The sequence below is a fragment of the Cynocephalus volans genome, chromosome 5 (assembly GCF_027409185.1).
Source record: "Cynocephalus volans isolate mCynVol1 chromosome 5, mCynVol1.pri, whole genome shotgun sequence".
NCBI lineage: Eukaryota > Metazoa > Chordata > Mammalia > Dermoptera > Cynocephalidae > Cynocephalus > Cynocephalus volans.
Genome location: NC_084464.1, coordinates 44321996 through 44340623, shown reverse-complemented (window position 1 = coordinate 44340623; position 18628 = coordinate 44321996). Strand labels below are relative to the sequence as shown.

Here is an 18628-nt window from a genome sequence, read left to right as displayed (position 1 = left end):
AGGGTATTTATACCTTGGAGCACACCACCCTTCAGGGCCCGGCCTTCCTGGAGGTGAGGTTGAACTTGCCCCATTCAGTCAGCTTCCTCCTGTGCCCTGCTCCCGCGCTTACCCTGTAATGGCCAGCCTGAACCCAGCACTTCAGGTTCAAATATCACCTTAAAGGGAGGGAATTATTCTCCTCTCCCAAAGCTGACTATCTGCTATCTTATGTCAGAAAAACACATTTGCAAGAGGAACAAATCCAAAAAAATGTTGTTTTAAACAATAACTCAGAGCCTCAGGTTTCTTTTAAAGAACAACAGAAGGTCAGACTTTGTTGTCTGTAGTGATTCGAGGGTTCAAAGGGGGAGGAGGAGGAGTGATTGAAAGAACAGAATCCTTTCCCGAGGCACTGACTGAACTGTGGTCACACTTAGGAGAAAAGGTCACCGTCCACCTGTGAGCATCAACCCTCCCCTCAGTAATCTCAAGAACACCACACCCGAGACTCAGCATTTGTGTGGGCATCTCAGGGCTACTGTCACTGTTCTCTCCCCAGCAGTCAGAAGGCAAATCAAGAGCGCTGTAGAATGGCATACTGCCAGGCCACCAGGATAGGAGTGCTGCTGATTTTTCTTTCCTTTATCTGAGGGAACTCTGCGTTTATAAAAGTTTCATTGCTAGGGGACTCCACAAAATAAATTACCTTTCTGGTGTGTTGATCTGACAACTCTCAAAAAAGGCTTTCCACTAGATCCCCAAGAATAGAAGCTGATGGATGACCAGCACCTGAATTTTTCCATTTTCCTAGCAAGATTCTGAAAGAAAGGCAGCCGAGACGCCAGGTACCATTCAAGCTTTATTAAAGGAAAAGAATCTGCTGGGCTGCACTCAAAGTGGTGGGCAGCCCGGGGCTTCCCTGAAAATGGGGGACAGCACCAGGTGTGGGGGTGGTAGAGCTTGTATAGGGTGTAGAGGGCTGGCTGATATAATCAAGGAGGGGATCCCGGCAGAGAACTGTGTCCTTGCAGAAGCAAAGGGGGTTTCTGTTTTGCAGAAGTCACGAGGCTTCTCATAAAGGGAAGGGGGAAGGGTTTGGTGCTGGGGTGGAAGACAAGGCTGGAGGCTATTTTGTGCTTATTGTGTGCACAATGGCTCCGGTCACGTCCAAGATCCATCAGATTCCTGATGTCTCTTGGACGAACATCGTTTTCTTATTCTCAATTCTTATCCCTCTCTTGTTCTAGTCTCCCTTTTTTCCTAGACTCTCCACTCCCAGTAACGACACCTTATACCTAAATAGGGATTTTGTATCTTGATTACATTCTTACTCTGTTCTTTTAAGAATATTTTAATGTGAGCAGTGCACATATTATCCCTATGTTAAAGCTAAGAAGATTGAGACCCCAGAAATAAACAGACTTATCCAAAGTAAAGCTTGCCCAAATTGATTAAAAAAAAAAAATCTAGAACTAAAATTTCAGGCACCCTAAGCTCAGTGCTCTTTTTGTCATCTACTGGACGAGGCAGTCGTGAATGTTGGTCAAGCATGACAGCAGCATTTGGAGGAGGAAACATTTCCAAGTGCCTTGATGAAAAGCACTTGAGGGCCAAGACCGTGAGCATGTCTCTGCTGCCCTCTGGTGGCCATGTAGATCCATGACTCGCCTTCCCTTCTGTCTCCTGCCCTCTCCCAGATCCTTTTTGTTTTGTCTTCTCAGTGCTGTCGGCATTTACCTTGTTTTCCTGCCTCTCCCACATGCGGACTCTAATCAGAATGGCAAAGAGATTGTGTTTTATTTTTCTCCCCCACATAGCCGTGTGTCCCTACACAATGTGGCCACCCGTAATACATTATGTAATTTAGGGCACAGTTCTTATCTCAAAACTGGTGAGCCTCTGAGAAAGTGTACGTAAATGGTTTGTGAGAAAAGATGTGCAAAAGGTTAAACAGAGCTTCTTTTAGGAGTCAGTTGATGCTAACGTGCCTGACCATAAACAAAAATTCAAATATGGATACTAAGACTCCTGGAAGAATTCCAACACGATATATCAAGATAATGCAGAATGTGTGCAGTGGGTAGTCACACCACAAACTCAGGTGTGAAAAAATAAAATTTCTGTATTTTCCTATTGCTATTTTTATGACAAGCACTATTATAATCTGATAACTTCCAGATAAAGGCAGTGGCTTTCACAAAATTAATAAGCAACCTCCCCTCACCTCTGCCCCAGTGCCCAGGGTTATTTCTATATTTCTAAGTGCTGAAATAGGGGGTGGCGCAGGGTTGGTGCGGAGGCCCTTCCCATGTCCGCGGGACATGTAGTGATTTCTCCTGGTCCCTTCATGCTCCCTGGTCGTCACTGGCCCTCCCATTTTGGTGATGATGACCGTTACATCCATAACACCAAGCTCTCTTCTTGCTGCAGCACTGCATGCCAGCATTTTAGGCAGCAAACGTTCAATCCAATATTTGAGTTTTCCAGGACCCACTTCTTCTTGCCTTGGGGAGCTTTCCCTTTGCTGCTACTCTTCAGTGTCACTGCAGGAGAGAGAAGACTGTGGGCACCACTGCTATTCTGGGAACCGGAGGTGAAGTGGGGAGTAGACTCTCTAGTCTAATTGAGAGAAAAACAGGGTAAGGAGGTCCTCTTACCCCCATCAATGTTTAATTTTTTTTCCTTCTCCTCTTCAAACCCCTTATGCTCCACAGTGAGGAGGAGCTTTAAACTGAAGCTTTAAACCTCAAGTTAGGTGGCCCAATTACCGGCTGATCATAACACGGGAGGGAAAGAGACTCCGGGAAAATTCAGCTCAAAGCTTCTAGCATCACAATGCTGCATGTACTTGAATTATTAGATCGAAGTGCAAATCTAGAATTAAATCTAAAAATATTCTGGAGGACTCTTAAAACCCTGAGACTGCATCTGCAGACCCCGTCTAGCCCAAATAAAACAGACAGTAGGAATGTAGAGAAAAATCTGAAACAAAAATACACAAAAATGTGCCTATAACCTCTACCATTATGCTCTTTGTGCCCAAAGTTTGTGTTCAGAAGCTCATTAAATTTCTTCTGTATCTCAGAGTAACGAATCCCTTTACTTCCCAGTAGAGGGCGACAAAGAACCAAAGTGAAAGGAGCAGCACAGCCGCCCACCGGGGACCGCGGCTGGCGCTCGTCCTGGAGGAGGCCGGGCCGGTCTACCCGTCTAGGGGCCTCGGTGTCCTCATCAGTGAACCGAGGGGCGATGTGCTTGATGTCCAGCCCTGTGAGTACCGCGTTCCGGTGGAAACTCGGCACGAACGGCGGAATCTCTGGCGAGTGTCGGGCGGAGGGAAGGGAGACGACGGGCACCGCAGGAGGCGCTGCGGCCGCAGGGCTGCGCGGGGACCTAACACGGGGACCCAGAACGAGCGCCCTGGCTTCCTGGGGAGGGTGACGGGTGCCGATGTCACAGCTGTGTCTGTGTGTCTACAGAACTCAAAACTGAACCCGGTCAAAGTCCACTTGTCTCGTTTCACTTTTGAGAGGGTTGTCGCTGGTAGGAAATGAGCGTGCGACGCTGACTGGAAGGTCATTTTCACAGCGAGCCTCGGGCACCTGGCTGCGCCTTCAGCTGGGGAGACGCGGCCTTAACCCTGCCTCCGCCCAAGGCCCCGGGGATCCGGGGCTGCCTCCGCCCTCTCTAGTGTTCTGCAGTTCTGGCTCCAACCCGTGCACCCCAGCCCTCAGACCTGTCTGTGGACACCTGCTGTGTGATGAAGGGCACACCTGCGAGCAGGTGACGAGAAGACTCAGCTGCCCCCGTTTCACGTTGAAGGAGAGAGGGAGACACTTGAGAGGTGTGGAGAGTCCCTGGTGAAGGATGGTCATAGGAACAGGGACGTCGCCTACAAGGAGGAAGTAGAGCGTGCAGTCAGCGTCCTGTGGGAAATGCTGCCCCTGTTACACACCTCTCGCGGGTGCTTCATACTTACACCCCACTGCACATGTTTCAAAGGGATGTCACAGCTCATTTAATCCCCACAGCGCTCCTGTGGAGCAGGCTGGGTGAGGAAGAGCACCGGGGTTAAAAAGAAGAAAACCAGGCTCGTACTATTCCTTTGTCATGTATGATGTTGGGCTGTTTTTCTGAGCCTTGATTTTCTCGTCTGTCACATGGTGATGATACGGCTAGAAAAATGTTAGCAATGATTGTCTCCATCACAGAGGAGAAAAAGCAGGGATTCAAAAAAGTAAAGTGAGACACCCAAGGTCACAAAAGTCGAAGCAAAGTCACCTTGCCTCCTAGAACTCATTTTATTTTTGCTTTCTCTATAAAAATGTAGTGTTTCAACATGTGATAAACTGCAGCTGTTTATAAGGTCTATACAGAACATAAACTTCAAACTTTGTGAACTGAATTACTTTATTCTCACCACTTAATTACTATGGCTACTTGACATTTTGAGGATTTAACATTTGAGGCTTTTTACCTAAGAAATTTCTAATAACCCACGATAAGCAGTAATTTGTAATTTTCTTTGATACGAATTTCAATAGTGGAGACATAGACCTGGAATTCAGAATCGTTATTCACCGACGCCTAAACACAAGCTTCCACTTATTGCTGCAGTTGAACGCTTGTACTTTATCCAGGGAATTAAATGAAATATGGGTTTTTGAGAATTTGATGCTACATATACAGATTAGATCATATATCTTGACAAAACCAAAATTTACCATGTTTAATAAGACAAGCAGTTTCAGAAGATTTTTGCTGCACATTCAAATGGTGAAAGAGATGTCAAAAGCTTATCATTAAAACATTTTAATTTAAAGTTTACGATTTAAGTCCAATTATCTCTTTATCAAAAACATGCCAAAGGTTTTCAGCACACTGACAGCAGATAGTCTCTGGCAGGGTTTTTTCTTGGCACTATTGACATTCGGGCTGGATAATTCTTTGCTGTCAGTGCCGTCCTGCACATTGCAGGAGGTTTAGCAGCACCCTGGCTTCTACCCATTATACGTCTCCTCATCCCAGTGTGACAACCGAAAATGACTCCAGACATTGTCAAATGTCCTCTAAGGCCAAAACCACCTCCTTCCCGATTGAGAACCCTGGTCCAAGGCAGTTACTTTCCCCTTTCATTCTCTCTCACAAATCTGTCCCTGAGCATTTTCACAGCATTCTTCAAAAGCATCATTGATTTGAACAATTTTTTTCTAGAGTTCATTTGTGGGCCTCCCTCCCTGCTTTAACATAAAAGACTCAAAGGAACACAAGCCTGTAAAATGGTTTGCAGCAAGTGTGGGTTCACACGATTAAGTTCACATGGCTGAGGAATGGTGCTTGGTGTGGACTTTGTGGGGCTTTCTCTGCTCTTACTTGGAAAAAAAAGTTTCTTCTTTTCACAAAAGGAGTCAGGGGCATTGCCAATATCCTTCAGTCTTTTTTTTTTTTTTTTATCTATCTCATTTACTTTTAGTTTTTTGAAAAATAATATGTAAATATGCATATTTGTGGGATACGGAGTTGAATATCAATACCTGTGTATTATGTGTAATTATCAAATCAGGATAATTAGCATGTTCATCATTATAAAACAGAATCATTCCTTGTTTCCATTAACCAATTTCTTGCTAGCTCCCCTCCCCATCTCACTTTGGCACCTCTAGTAACCACAGTTCTGTTCTCCCCTTCTGAAAGTTCAATGTATTATTGCAATTGTCCTTCCTTCCTTCTTCCTTCCTTCCTTCTTCCTTCCTTCTTCCTTCCTTCCTTCCTTCCTTCCTTCCTTCCTTCCTTCCTTCCTTCCTTCCTTCCTTCCTTCCTTCCACACCCACTTATGAGTGAGGATATGTGGTATTTCTCTTTCTGTGCCTGGCTTGTTTCATTTTACATAATTTTCTCCAAGTTCATCCATGCTGCTGAGAATGGCAGTATTTCATTCTTTTTTATGGCAGAGTAGTATTCCATGGTGTATATGTACCACAATTTCCTTATCCAGTCATCCACTGATGGACATTTAGGTTGATTCCATATATTGGCTATTGTAAATAGAGCTGCAATGAACATGGGAGTGCAGGTATCCCTTCCACATGATGATTTCCATTCCTTTGGGTATATACCCAGAAGTGGGATTGCTGGATCCTATGGCAGTTCCATCCGTAACTGTTTGAGGAAACTCAACACTGTTTTCCATAATGGCCGCACTAATTTACAGCGGTGCAGAAGGCTTCCCCTTTCACCATATCCTCATCAGCTTTTGTTATTCTCTTGATAATGGCCAGTCTAAAGGGGGTGAGATGAAATCTCAGTGTGGTTTTGATTTGCATTTCCCTGATGATTAGTGATGTTGAGCATTTTTTCATGTGTCTGTTGGCCATTTGTATGTCTTCTTTTGAGAAATGTCCATTCAGTTCCTTTGCCCATTTTTTTTCAGATTTTTTTTTTACTGTTATTTAGGTTCCTTGAATTTTCTGTATGTTAATCCCTTATTGGATGTATAGTTTGCAAATATTTTCTCCCATTCTGTCTGTTGTCTTTTCACTCTGTTGATTATTTCCATTGTTGTACAGAAGCTTTCTAGTATTATACAATCCCATTTATTTTTTCTTTTGTTGCCTGTGATTTTGAGCTCTTATTCATAAAGTCTTTGCCCAGTCCTACATCCTGAAGTGTTTCCCTTATGTTTTCTTCTAGGAGTTTTATAGTTTCAGGTCTTATATTTAAGTCTTTGATCCATTTGGTGTTGATTTTAGTATATGGTGAGAGGTACAGGTCTAGTTTCATTCTTCCACACATGGATGTTCAATTTTCCCAGCACCGTTTGTTGAAGAGACTGTCTTTTCCCCAATGTATACTCTTGGAGGCTTTGTTGAAGATCAGTTGGCTGTAAGTATATGGGTTGATTTCTGGGTTCTCTATTCTATTCCATTGGTCCATGTGTCTGTTTTTATGCCAGTACCATGCTGTTTTGGTTACTAAAGCTTTGTATTATAATTTGAAGTCAGGTAGGGTAATGCTTCTAGCTTTTTTTTTTTTTTACTCAGGATTGCTTTGGCTATTTGAAGTCTTTTGTTGTTTCATGTGAATGTTAGGATTGTTTTTTCTGTTTTGGTGAAGAATGTCATTGGTATTTTGATGGTAATTGCATTGAACCTGTAGATCTCTTTGGCTATATGGACATTTTCACAACATCAAGTCTTCCAATCCATGAGCATGGAATGTCTCTTCTGCCTTCCTCTTTAATTTCTTTTGGTGGTGATTTGTAGTTCTCACTGTAAAGATCTTTCATCTCCTTGGTTAAATTTATTCCTAGGAATTTTATTCTTTTGATAGTTATTGTAAATGGGCTTGTTTTCTTGATTTCTCTGTCTTCTAGTTTGTTGTCGGTGTAAAAAAATGCTACTGATTTTGGTGTATTGATCTTGTATCCTGTGACTACTAAATTGTTTATCAGCTCTAGGAGTTTTTTGGTAGAGTTTTTAGGTCTTCCTGTATATATAGGATCATGTCATGTGTAAACAGGGACAGTGAGTGGTAGGTTTCAAGTAGCAAGGTATGAATGGTCTGTGCTGTCTTGTAACACTCAGTCTCATTTTAATATAAACATTCTAGTTCTCTTTTAGATCTAGGTATTGTGACTGGGCTCATATCAGTTTCTTTTAAATGAAAGTATGTTTTTTTTAAGAAAGCAAATAGGGTATTATTAGAGTAATAATAATCTCTTGAATCATTTAATTCATAATCTTCACTTCAGACTGTTGATTTTTCCCCACACCCAATAAAATCTTTCTGTCATTAGTTTTTGGGAAAAGGGAAACTGTAACTGACTCTACCTTGCTCCAGAACTGGTTCTTCTGCTTGCTGTGAAGAAAGTTTTCCTTCAATAAAATAAGTGACACATCAGATATAATAAGTGTTAGACTTTTTTTACTCTAGATTTTTTATTTTTCAACACTAAAGCTCGCATTCTATCTTTGTCTTGGTAAGTTTTAAACACTTTAGCTGTGTAGAAATATTTTGATTATGCTGGTACAATGAGCTTGTTAGGTTTGCCAATCTCTACCAGTTGGGCTATTTCTTTCATTCATTCCTATATGTCTTCAAGACTATACTAAAAAAGCAGAGAAGGTAGTTTCCTTGACATTCTTCTGTAGCCCATTTCCACTGCTCTTTCCTTCACCCTCCAAGGCATCCCCATGCCCCTGGGTTCTCCAGAGGCACGAATGTTGGCTTCCTGGCTGCACGTGGGACTCGAGGCCTTCCTCCTCTTCCCTCCACATCTAGAAAACTGCAGTGAAGAACTTTGTAGGAGGGGCTGGGAGAAGAATGGGAAAAAATATCTGAATCCTTCTCTATAATTTTTGTGTGATCACAACAGATGGACCTAAGGAGTTTTTGTTTTGTTTTGTTTTAATACTATTGTCCCTTTAGCACAGGAGTGCTTTTTATCTTAATCAGAAAGCTTCCCCTAGGCCTAAAAAATAAAGTACAATAAATTAGGTAAGGGATTAGAAATGATTAATAACTGCAGAGAAATGGAGCCGAGCCAAGCCCATGTTATTGATCGTGACAGGGTGGATGTTGATTCCTCGTTAGACCAGTGGAAACCACAGAGTATGCTGGGTGGATTACACTTCACTGAGGCACACTCATGCTTTCTGTTGTGTTTGTTCCGGGGAGGATGATGGACTTTCTGGGGTGCAGTCTGTCTGGTGAGGTTGCCTCCTTCTTCTTCATTCTGCTGACCAGGAAGCAGTCAGGTAGGACCTCCTTCTCCCAGTCTAATGTCCCAGTCACCCAGTCAGATGCAGAGTTCTAAACTCAATAGGACTAGTACAGAATTTGAGAGTGTAGGTCCTGGGGCCAAAGCACCTGTGTTCCAAAGAGGGCTCCTTCAGATTGAAGCTGTTATCAGAAGGCTCCCAACAAAGAAAAGCCCAGGACCAGATGGATTCACAGCAGAATTTTACCAAACATTCAAAGAGGAATTGACACCGATTCTTTACAAACTATTCCAAAAGATTGAAACGGACGCAAATCTCCCAAACTCATTCTATGAAGCAAACATCATCCTGATACCAAAACCAGGTAAAGATATAACCAAAAAAGAAAACTACAGGCCGATATCCTTGATGAATATAGATGCAAAAATCCTCACTAAAATACTAGCAAACAGAATACAGCAACACATACGAAAAATTATTCATCACGACCAAGTGGGATTCATCCCAGGGATGCAAGGTTGGTTCAACATACGCAAATCAATAAATGTGATACACCATATTAATAAACTCAAACACAAGGACCATATGATCATCTCTATAGATGCTGAAAAAGCATTTGATAAAGTTCAGCACTCATTCATGACAAAGACCCTCTATAAGTTAGGTATAGAGGGAAAGTATCTCAACATAATTAAAGCCATATATGCCAAACCCACTGCCAATATCATCCTGAATGGGGAAAAGCTGAAAGCTTTTCCTTTAAGAACAGGCACTAGACAAGGATGCCCACTCTCACCACTCCTATTCAACATAGTGTTGGAAGTACTAGCCAGAGCAATCAGAGAAGAGAAGGAAATAAAGGGCATCCAGATTGGAAAAGATGAAGTCAAACTGTCCCTGTTTGCAGATGACATGATCCTATATATCGAACAGCCTAAAACCTCTACAAAAAAACTGTTGGAATTGATAAATGATTTCAGCACAGTAGCAGGATACAAAATCAACACACAAAAATCAGTAGCATTTCTTTTCTCCAATAGTGAACATGCAGAAGGAGAAATCAAGAAAGCCTGCCCATTTACAATAGCCACCAAAAAAATAAAATACTTAGGAATTGAGTTAACCAAGGAGGTGAAAAATCTCTATAATGAGAACTACAAACCACTGCTGAGAGAAATTAGAGAGGATACAAGAAGATGGAAAGATATTCCATGCTCTTGGATTGGAAGAATCAACATAGTGAAAATGTCCATACTACCTAAAGTGATATACAAATTCAATGCAATCCCCATCAAAATTCCAAAGACATTTTTCTCAGAAATGGAAAAAACTATTCAGACATTTATATGGAACAATAAAAGACCACGAATAGCCAAAGCAATGCTGAGCAAAAAAAATAAAGCTGGAGGCATAACACTACCTGACTTTAAGCTATACTACAAAGCTATAATAACCAAAACAGTATGGTACTGGCATAAAAACAGACACACTGACCAATGGAATAGAATAGAGAATCCAGAAATCAACCCACACACTTACTGCCATCTGATCTTTGACAAAGGCACCAAGCCTATTCACTGGGGAAGGGACTGCCTCTTCAGCAAGTGGTGCTGGGATAACTGGATATCGATATGCAGGAGAATGAAACTAGATCCATACCTCTCACCGTATACTAAAATCAACTCAAAATGGATTAAGGATTTAAATATACACCCTGAGACAATAAAACTTCTTAAAGAAAACATAGGAGAAACACTTCAGGAAATAGGACTGGGCACAGACTTCATGAATACGACCCCAAAAGCACGGGCAACTAAAGGAAAAATAAACAAATGGGATTATATCAAACTAAAAAGCTTCTGCACAGCAAAAGAAACAATTAAAAGAGTTAAAAGACAACCAACAGAGTGGGAGAAAATATTTGCAAAATATACATCTGACAAAGGATTAATATCCAGAATATATAAGGAACTCAAACAACTTTACAAGAAGAAAACAAGCAACCCAATTAAAAAATGGGCAAAAGAGCTAAGTAGGCATTTCTCTAAGGAAGATATACAAATGGCCAACAGACATATGAAAAAATGCTCAACATCACTCAGCATCCGGGAAATGCAAATCAAAACCACATTGAGATACCATCTAACCCCAGTTAGGATGGCTAAAATCCAAAAGACTATGAACGATAAATGCTGGCGAGGCTGCGGAGAAAAAGGAACTCTCATACATTGTTGGTGGGACTGCAAAATGGTGCAGCCTCTATGGAAAATTGTATGGAGGTTCCTTAAACAATTGCAAATAGATCTACCATACGACCCAGCCATCCCACTGTTGGGAATATACCCAGAGGAATGGAAATCATCAAGTCGAAGGTATACCTGTTCCCCAATGTTCATCGCAGCACTCTTTACAATAGCCATGAGTTGGAACCAGCCCAAATGCCCATCATCGGATGAGTGGATATGGAAAATGTGGTACATCTACACAATGGAATACTACTCAGCTATAAAAACGAATGAAATACTGCCATTTGCAACAACATGGATGGACCTTGAGAGAATTATATTAAGTGAAACAAGTCAGGCACAGAAAGAGAAATACCACATGTTCTCACTTATTGGAGGGAGCTAAAAATTAATATATAAATTCACACACACACATACACACATACACACACAAACCGGGGGTGGGGGGGAAGAAGATATAACAACCACAATTATTTGAAGTTGATACAACAAACAAACAGAAAGGACATTGTTGGGGGGGAGGGGGGGAGGGAGAAGGGAGGGAGGTTTTGGTGATGGGGAGCATTAATCAGCTACAATGTATATCGACAAAATAAAATTTAAAAAAAAATAATAATAAAATAAAATAAAATAAAATAAAAAAAACAAAGAGGGCTCCTTCACTTCCAGCTGTGTCACCTTTGGAAAGTTACTTGAACACATTATGCCTTGATTTCTTCATCTTTCCAATGAGAATAACAATGTTACCTACATCTTAGAGGCTAGCACAGGCTTTAGGGTTAAATGAAACATGAGAAGCCCTTGAATCAGTGGCTGGAACACATTAAGTTCATGCATTCATATTCATCCATTCTGCTGTTTCCATGCAGGACAGCTCTTTGGGGGGCAAGAAAAGTGTCTGTTTCTTATGGTAAATTAAGCAGCATAAAAATAATTAGAAATAAGAAACTAGAAGGAGATTTCCAAGAAATGAACTTGGAAATCTTGGTAGATGAATTTTGTGTCAGTCAAAATGTACCTTGAGTGGAGACCACACACCCCACAGCACCAGCACGCGACTGAGCAGGTAGGCCTCGCCGCCGCTAGACTCCATCCCCAGCCCAGCCGAGTGCACACCGACCAGAGAGGTGCCTCCCCAGAGAGTCCCAAGACCCAAGGCAATCACACGCCCAAGGGACCAGTGGGCAACTGAGCAGACACTGACAAAGTGAGCAGCCGTGCCAAATTGGCAGCCCCAGCAGCATCCTATCCAGACAATAGTGTCAAGCCAGTGGACCATGAAATCCCTTTCCACAATGACTAGACATCATAGGAAAGATACCAGAAATATGAAAAATCAAGAAAGTACACCACCAAAGGTTAATAACCCTCAAGCTCTAGATCCTATAGATCAAGAAGCCCTTGAAATGTCGGACAAGGAATTTCAAGTGATAATTCTAAGGAAACTAAATGAGAGACAAGAAAACTCAGCTAGACAACACAATGAAACAAGGAAAAGTATATAGGCTCTGAAAGAAGAAATGTACAAGGAAATCAATGCCCTGAGAAAGAATGTAGCAGAGCTTGATGAGCTGAAGAATTCATTCAATGAAATAAAAAACACAACAGAGAGTTTAACCAGCAGGCTTGCAGAAGCAGAAGAGAGAACTTCTGACCTTGAAGATATGCTGTTTGAAATAAGACAGGCAGACAAAAAAGAAAGAAAAAAGAATTAAAAACATTGAAGAAAATCTAAGAGAGATATCAGACAACCTTAAACGCTCAAATATCCAAGTCATGGGTATTCCAGAATGGGAGGAAAAAGGAGATTGTATTGAAAACATATTCAACAAGTACTGGCAGAAAACTTCTAAGGTATAGGAAAAGACACAGATCTTCAGATTCAGGAAGCTCAAAGATCCCCAACTGTACTCAACCCAAAAAGGTCTTCTCCAAGACATGTTATAGTCAAATTGGCAAAACTCAAAGACAAGAGAGAATCTTAACAGCTGCAAGAGAGAAGCATCAAATCACCTATAAGGGACCCCCAATCAGACTAACATCAGACTTTTCATCACAAACCCTAAAAGCCAGAAAGGAATGGGATGATATATTCAAAATACTAAAAGACAGAGATTGCCAGCCAAGAATACTCTACCCCACAAGGCTATCCTTCCAAAATGAAGGGCAAATAGTATATTTCTCAGATGAGCAAAAACTGTGGGAGTTCACTACCACATGACCACCCTTACAAGAAATTCTCAAGGGAGTACTAGGTTTGGTACCTGAAAAATAACTACCACCACCATAAAAACTCAAGAAAAATCAAAACCCACTAGTAAAATAAAAATGCAAACAATGAAGAGAAAAAAAAAGTTTATCTACAACCCAAGAAACCAACAAATACAGAAGATAAACAGTAAATCAGAAAGAAAGGAACAAAAGACACTTATGACATGCAAACAAAAATCAATAAAATGCTAGGAATAAATCAACACTTTTCAATAACAACTCTTAATTTAAGAGGATTAAATTCCCCAATCAAAAGACACAGACTGGCTGACTGGATCAAAAAAGAGGACCCAACTATATGCTGCCTTCAAAAGATCCACCTCACCCATGAAGACTCACATAGACTAAGAGTGAAAGGCTAGAAAAAGATTTACGATGCAAACAGAAATGAAAAATGAGCTGGAGTAGCTATTCTTATATCTGACAAAATAGATTTTAAAAACCATAAAAAGAGATAATGAGGGCCACAGCATAATGATAAAAGGACACATCCATCAAGAAGACATAACAATCATAAATATATATGCACCCAATGTCAGAGCAGCCAGATTTATAAAGCAAGCACTACTAGACCTAAAGAATGAGATAGACACTAATACCATAATAGCAGGGGACCTGAACACCCCACGATCAATATTGGACAGATTATCTAGACAAAGAATAGCAGAGAAACACAAGATCTAAACAGCATTCTAGACCAACTGGACTTGGCAGATATCATTCCATCCAACAACCTCAGAATATTCATTCTTCTCATCAGCACATGGATCATTCTCCAGGATAGATCACATGTTAGGTCACAAATCAAGTCTCAACAAATTCAAAAAAATTGGAATTATCCCATGTATTTTTTCAGACCACAATGGATTAAAATTAGAAATCAATAACAAACGAAATTCTGGAAACTATACAAACACATGGAAATTAAACAGCATTCTACTTAATGACACATGGGTCCAAGAAGAAATCAAGCAGGAAATCAAAAAGTTTATTGAAACTAATGAAAACAATGATACATCATACCAAAACCTGTGGGATACTGCAAAAGCAGTATTGAGGGGAAAATTTATTGCATTAAATGCTCACCTCAGAAGAATGGAAAGATGGCAAGTGAACAACCTAACACTTCGCCTTAAAGATCTAGAAAAACAAGAACAATCCAATCCGAAAGTTAGCAGACGGAAAGAAATCATTAAGATCAGAGCAGAACTGAATGAAATTGAAAACCAAAAAACAATTCAAAAGATCAACGAAACAAAAAGTTGGTTTTTTGAAAAGATAAATAAAATTGACAAACCATTAGCATGGCTAACAAAAAAAAGAAGAGAGAAGACTCAAATAACAAAAATTAGAAATGAAAAAGGCGATATTACAACTGATTCATCTGAAATACAAGGAATCATTCGAGACTACTATAAACAACTATACGCCAACAAATTTGAAAATCTGGAGGAAATGGATAAATTTCTGGACACACACAAGCTCCCAAAACTGAACCGTGAAGACGTAGAAAATTTGAACAGACCAATAACAATAAAGGAGATTGAAGCTGTTATCAGAAGGCTCCCAACAAAGAAAAGCCCAGGACCAGATGGATTCACAGCAGAATTTTACCAAACATTCAAAGAGGAATTGACACCGATTCTTTACAAACTATTCCAAAAGATTGAAACGGACGCAAATCTCCCAAACTCATTCTATGAAGCAAACATCATCCTGATACCAAAACCAGGTAAAGATATAACCAAAAAAGAAAACTACAGGCCGATATCCTTGATGAATATAGATGCAAAAATCATCACTAAAATACTAGCAAACAGAATACAGCAACACATACGAAAAATTATTCATCACGACCAAGTGGGATTCATCCCAGGGATGCAAGGTTGGTTCAACATACGCAAATCAATAAATGTGATACACCATATTAATAAACTCAAACACAAGGACCATATGATCATCTCTATAGATGCTGAAAAAGCATTTGATAAAGTTCAGCACTCATTCATGACAAAGACCCTCTATAAGTTAGGTATAGAGGGAAAGTATCTCAACATAATTAAAGCCATATATGACAAACCCACTGCCAATATCATCCTGAATGGGGAAAAGCTGAAAGCTTTTCCTTTAAGAACAGGCACTAGACAAGGATGCCCACTCTCACCACTCCTATTCAACATAGTGTTGGAAGTACTAGCCAGAGCAATCAGAGAAGAGAAGGAAATAAAGGGCATCCAGATTGGAAAAGATGAAGTCAAACTGTCCCTGTTTGCAGATGACATGATCCTATATATCGAACAGCCTAAAACCTCTACAAAAAAACTCTTGGAATTGATAAATGATTTCAGCACAGTAGCAGGATACAAAATCAACACACAAAAATCAGTAGCATTTCTTTTCTCCAATAGTCAACATGCAGAAGGAGAAATCAAGAAAGCCTGCCCATTTACAATAGCCACCAAAAAAATAAAATACTTAGGAATTGAGTTAACCAAGGAGGTGAAAAATCTCTATAATGAGAACTACAAACCACTGCTGAGAGAAATTAGAGAGGATACAAGAAGATGGAAAGATATTCCATACTCTTGGATTGGAAGAATCAACATAGTGAAAATGTCCATACTACCCAAAGTGATATACAAATTCAATGCAATCCCCATCCAAATTCCAAAGACATTTTTCTCAGAAATGGAAAAAACTATTCAGACATTTATATGGAACAATAAAAGACCACGAATAGCCAAAGCAATGCTCAGCAAAAAAAATAAAGCTGGAGGCATAACACTACCTGACTTTAAGCTATACTACAAAGCTATAATAACCAAAACAGTATGGTACTGGCATAAAAACAGACACACTGACCAATGGAATAGAATAGAGAATCCAGAAATCAACCCACACACTTACTGCCATCTGATCTTTGACAAAGGCACCAAGCCTATTCACTGGGGAAGGGACTGCCTCTTCAGCAAGTGGTGCTGGGATAACTGGATATCGATATGCAGGAGAATGAAACTAGATCCATACCTCTCACCGTATACTAAAATCAACTCAAAATGGATTAAGGATTTAAATATACACCCTGAGACAATAAAACTTCTTAAAGAAAACATAGGAGAAACACTTCAGGAAATAGGACTGGGCACAGACTTCATGAATACGACCCCAAAAGCACGGGCAACTAAAGGAAAAATAAACAAATGGGATTATATCAAACTAAAAAGCTTCTGCACAGCAAAAGAAACAATTAAAAGAGTTAAAAGACAACCAACAGAGTGGGAGAAAATATTTGCAAAATATACATCTGACAAAGGATTAATATCCAGAATATATAAGGAACTCAAACAACTTTACAAGAAGAAAACAAGCAACCCAATTAAAAAATGGGCAAAAGAGCTAAGTAGGCATTTCTCTAAGGAAGATATCCAAATGGCCAACAGACATATGAAAAAATGCTCAACATCACTCAGCATCCGGGAAATGCAAATCAAAACCACATTGAGATACCATCTAACCCCAGTTAGGATGGCTAAAATCCAAAAGACTATGAACGATAAATGCTGGCGAGGCTGCGGAGAAAAAGGAACTCTCATACATTGTTGGTGGGACTGCAAAATGGTGCAGCCTCTATGGAAAATGGTATGGAGGTTCCTTAAACAATTGCAAATAGATCTACCATACGACCCAGCCATCCCACTGTTGGGAATATACCCAGAGGAATGGAAATCATCAAGTCGAAGGTATACCTGTTCCCCAATGTTCATCGCAGCACTCTTTACAATAGCCAAGAGTTGGAACCAGCCCAAATGCCCATCATCGGATGAGTGGATATGGAAAATGTGGTACATCTACACAATGGAATACTACTCAGCTATAAAAACGAATGAAATACTGCCATTTGCAACAACATGGATGGACCTTGAGAGAATTATATTAAGTGAAACAAGTCAGGCACAGAAAGAGAAATACCACATGTTCTCACTTATTGGAGGGAGCTAAAAATTAATATATAAATTCACACACACACATACACACACACACACACAAACCGGGGGGGGGGGGGAAGAAGATATAACAACCACAATTATTTGAAGTTGATACAACAAGCAAACAGAAAGGACATTGTTGGGGGGGAGGGGGGGAGGGAGAAGGGAGGGAGGTTTAGGTGATGGGGAGCAATAATCAGACACAATGTATATCGACAAAATAAAATTAAAAAAAAAAAAAAAAAAGTTTGGTAGAATTCAGCAGGGCAGCCATCTAGTCCTGGGCTTTTCATTGTTGGGAGATTGCCAATTAGTTATTCAATATCTTTGCCTGTTATTAGTCTGTTTAGGTTTTCTGTTTCTTCTTGGTTCAATCTCGATAGTTTGTATGTGTCCAGAAATGTATCTATTTCCTCCAGATTTTTAAACTCATTGTCATATAGTTGTTCATAACAGCCTTTAATAATTTTTGTATTTCTGTGGTATTGGTTGTAATGTCTTTTTTTTCATTTCTGTTTTTTGTTATTTCAGTCTTTTCTTTCTATAGTTAGTCTAGTTAATGGTTGGCTATTTTGTTTATCTTCTCAAAAGACCAAGTTTTTGTTTTGTCAATCTTTGGGGGGTTTGGTTGGGTTTCTGTCTCTATCTCATTTAGTTATGCTCAATCTTTATCATTTCTTTCCATCTATTCATTTTTGGATTGGATTGTTCTTGTTTCTCTGGTTCTTTGATGTGTAACCTTAGGTCATTTATTTGAAGTCTATTCTTTTTACATAAGGATTTATTGCAAGAAATCTTCCTCTTAGTACTGCTTTTGCAGTATCCCATAGGTTTTGGTATGATATATCTTTATTTTCATTTAGTTTTTTAAAAATTTCCTGCTTAATTTCTTCTTTGACTAATAGGTCATTCAGGAGCATGTTATGTTGTTGTTTAATTTCCATGTATTTGTATAGTTTCCAGAGGTTCATTGAGTTCTACCTTTATCCCATTGTGGTTTAAAAGATACCTAAAATGATTTCAATTTTTTTGAATTTGTTTAGACTTGATTTATGACCTAACATGTGGTCTATCCTGGAGAATGTTGCATGTGCTGATGAGAAAAATATATATTCTGTATTTGTTGGATGAATTGTTCTGTACCTGTCTGCCAAGTCCAATTGGACTAAAGAGTAGTTTAACTCCTGTGTTTCTCTGCTGATTTTTTACCAAGATGATATGTCCAATGTTGAGATAGGGCTATTGAGATCCCCAACTGTTATTGTACTGGGGTCTATCTCTCTCTTTAGGTCTAATAGTGTTTGTTTTATATATCTGGGTTCTCCAATGTTGAGTGCATATATATTTATGATTGTTGTATGCTCTTGCTGGATTGATCCCTTTATCATTATATAATGACCTTTTTTGTCTCAATCTTATTTTC

General features: G+C 39.8%; 1 protein-coding gene across 1 annotated transcript in view; it reads left to right on the top strand.

Moving 5' to 3' along the window:
• The first annotated feature begins 1531 nt into the window (after nt 1-1531).
• The window catches only part of TSBP1 (testis expressed basic protein 1), a 93235-nt gene continuing 76138 nt past the window's right edge, over nt 1532-18628 (top strand). Inside the window, 2 exon segments of the mRNA XM_063098275.1 lie at nt 1532-1600; nt 3096-3525. Of these exon segments, the coding sequence (XP_062954345.1) occupies nt 1532-1600; nt 3096-3525 (499 nt within the window).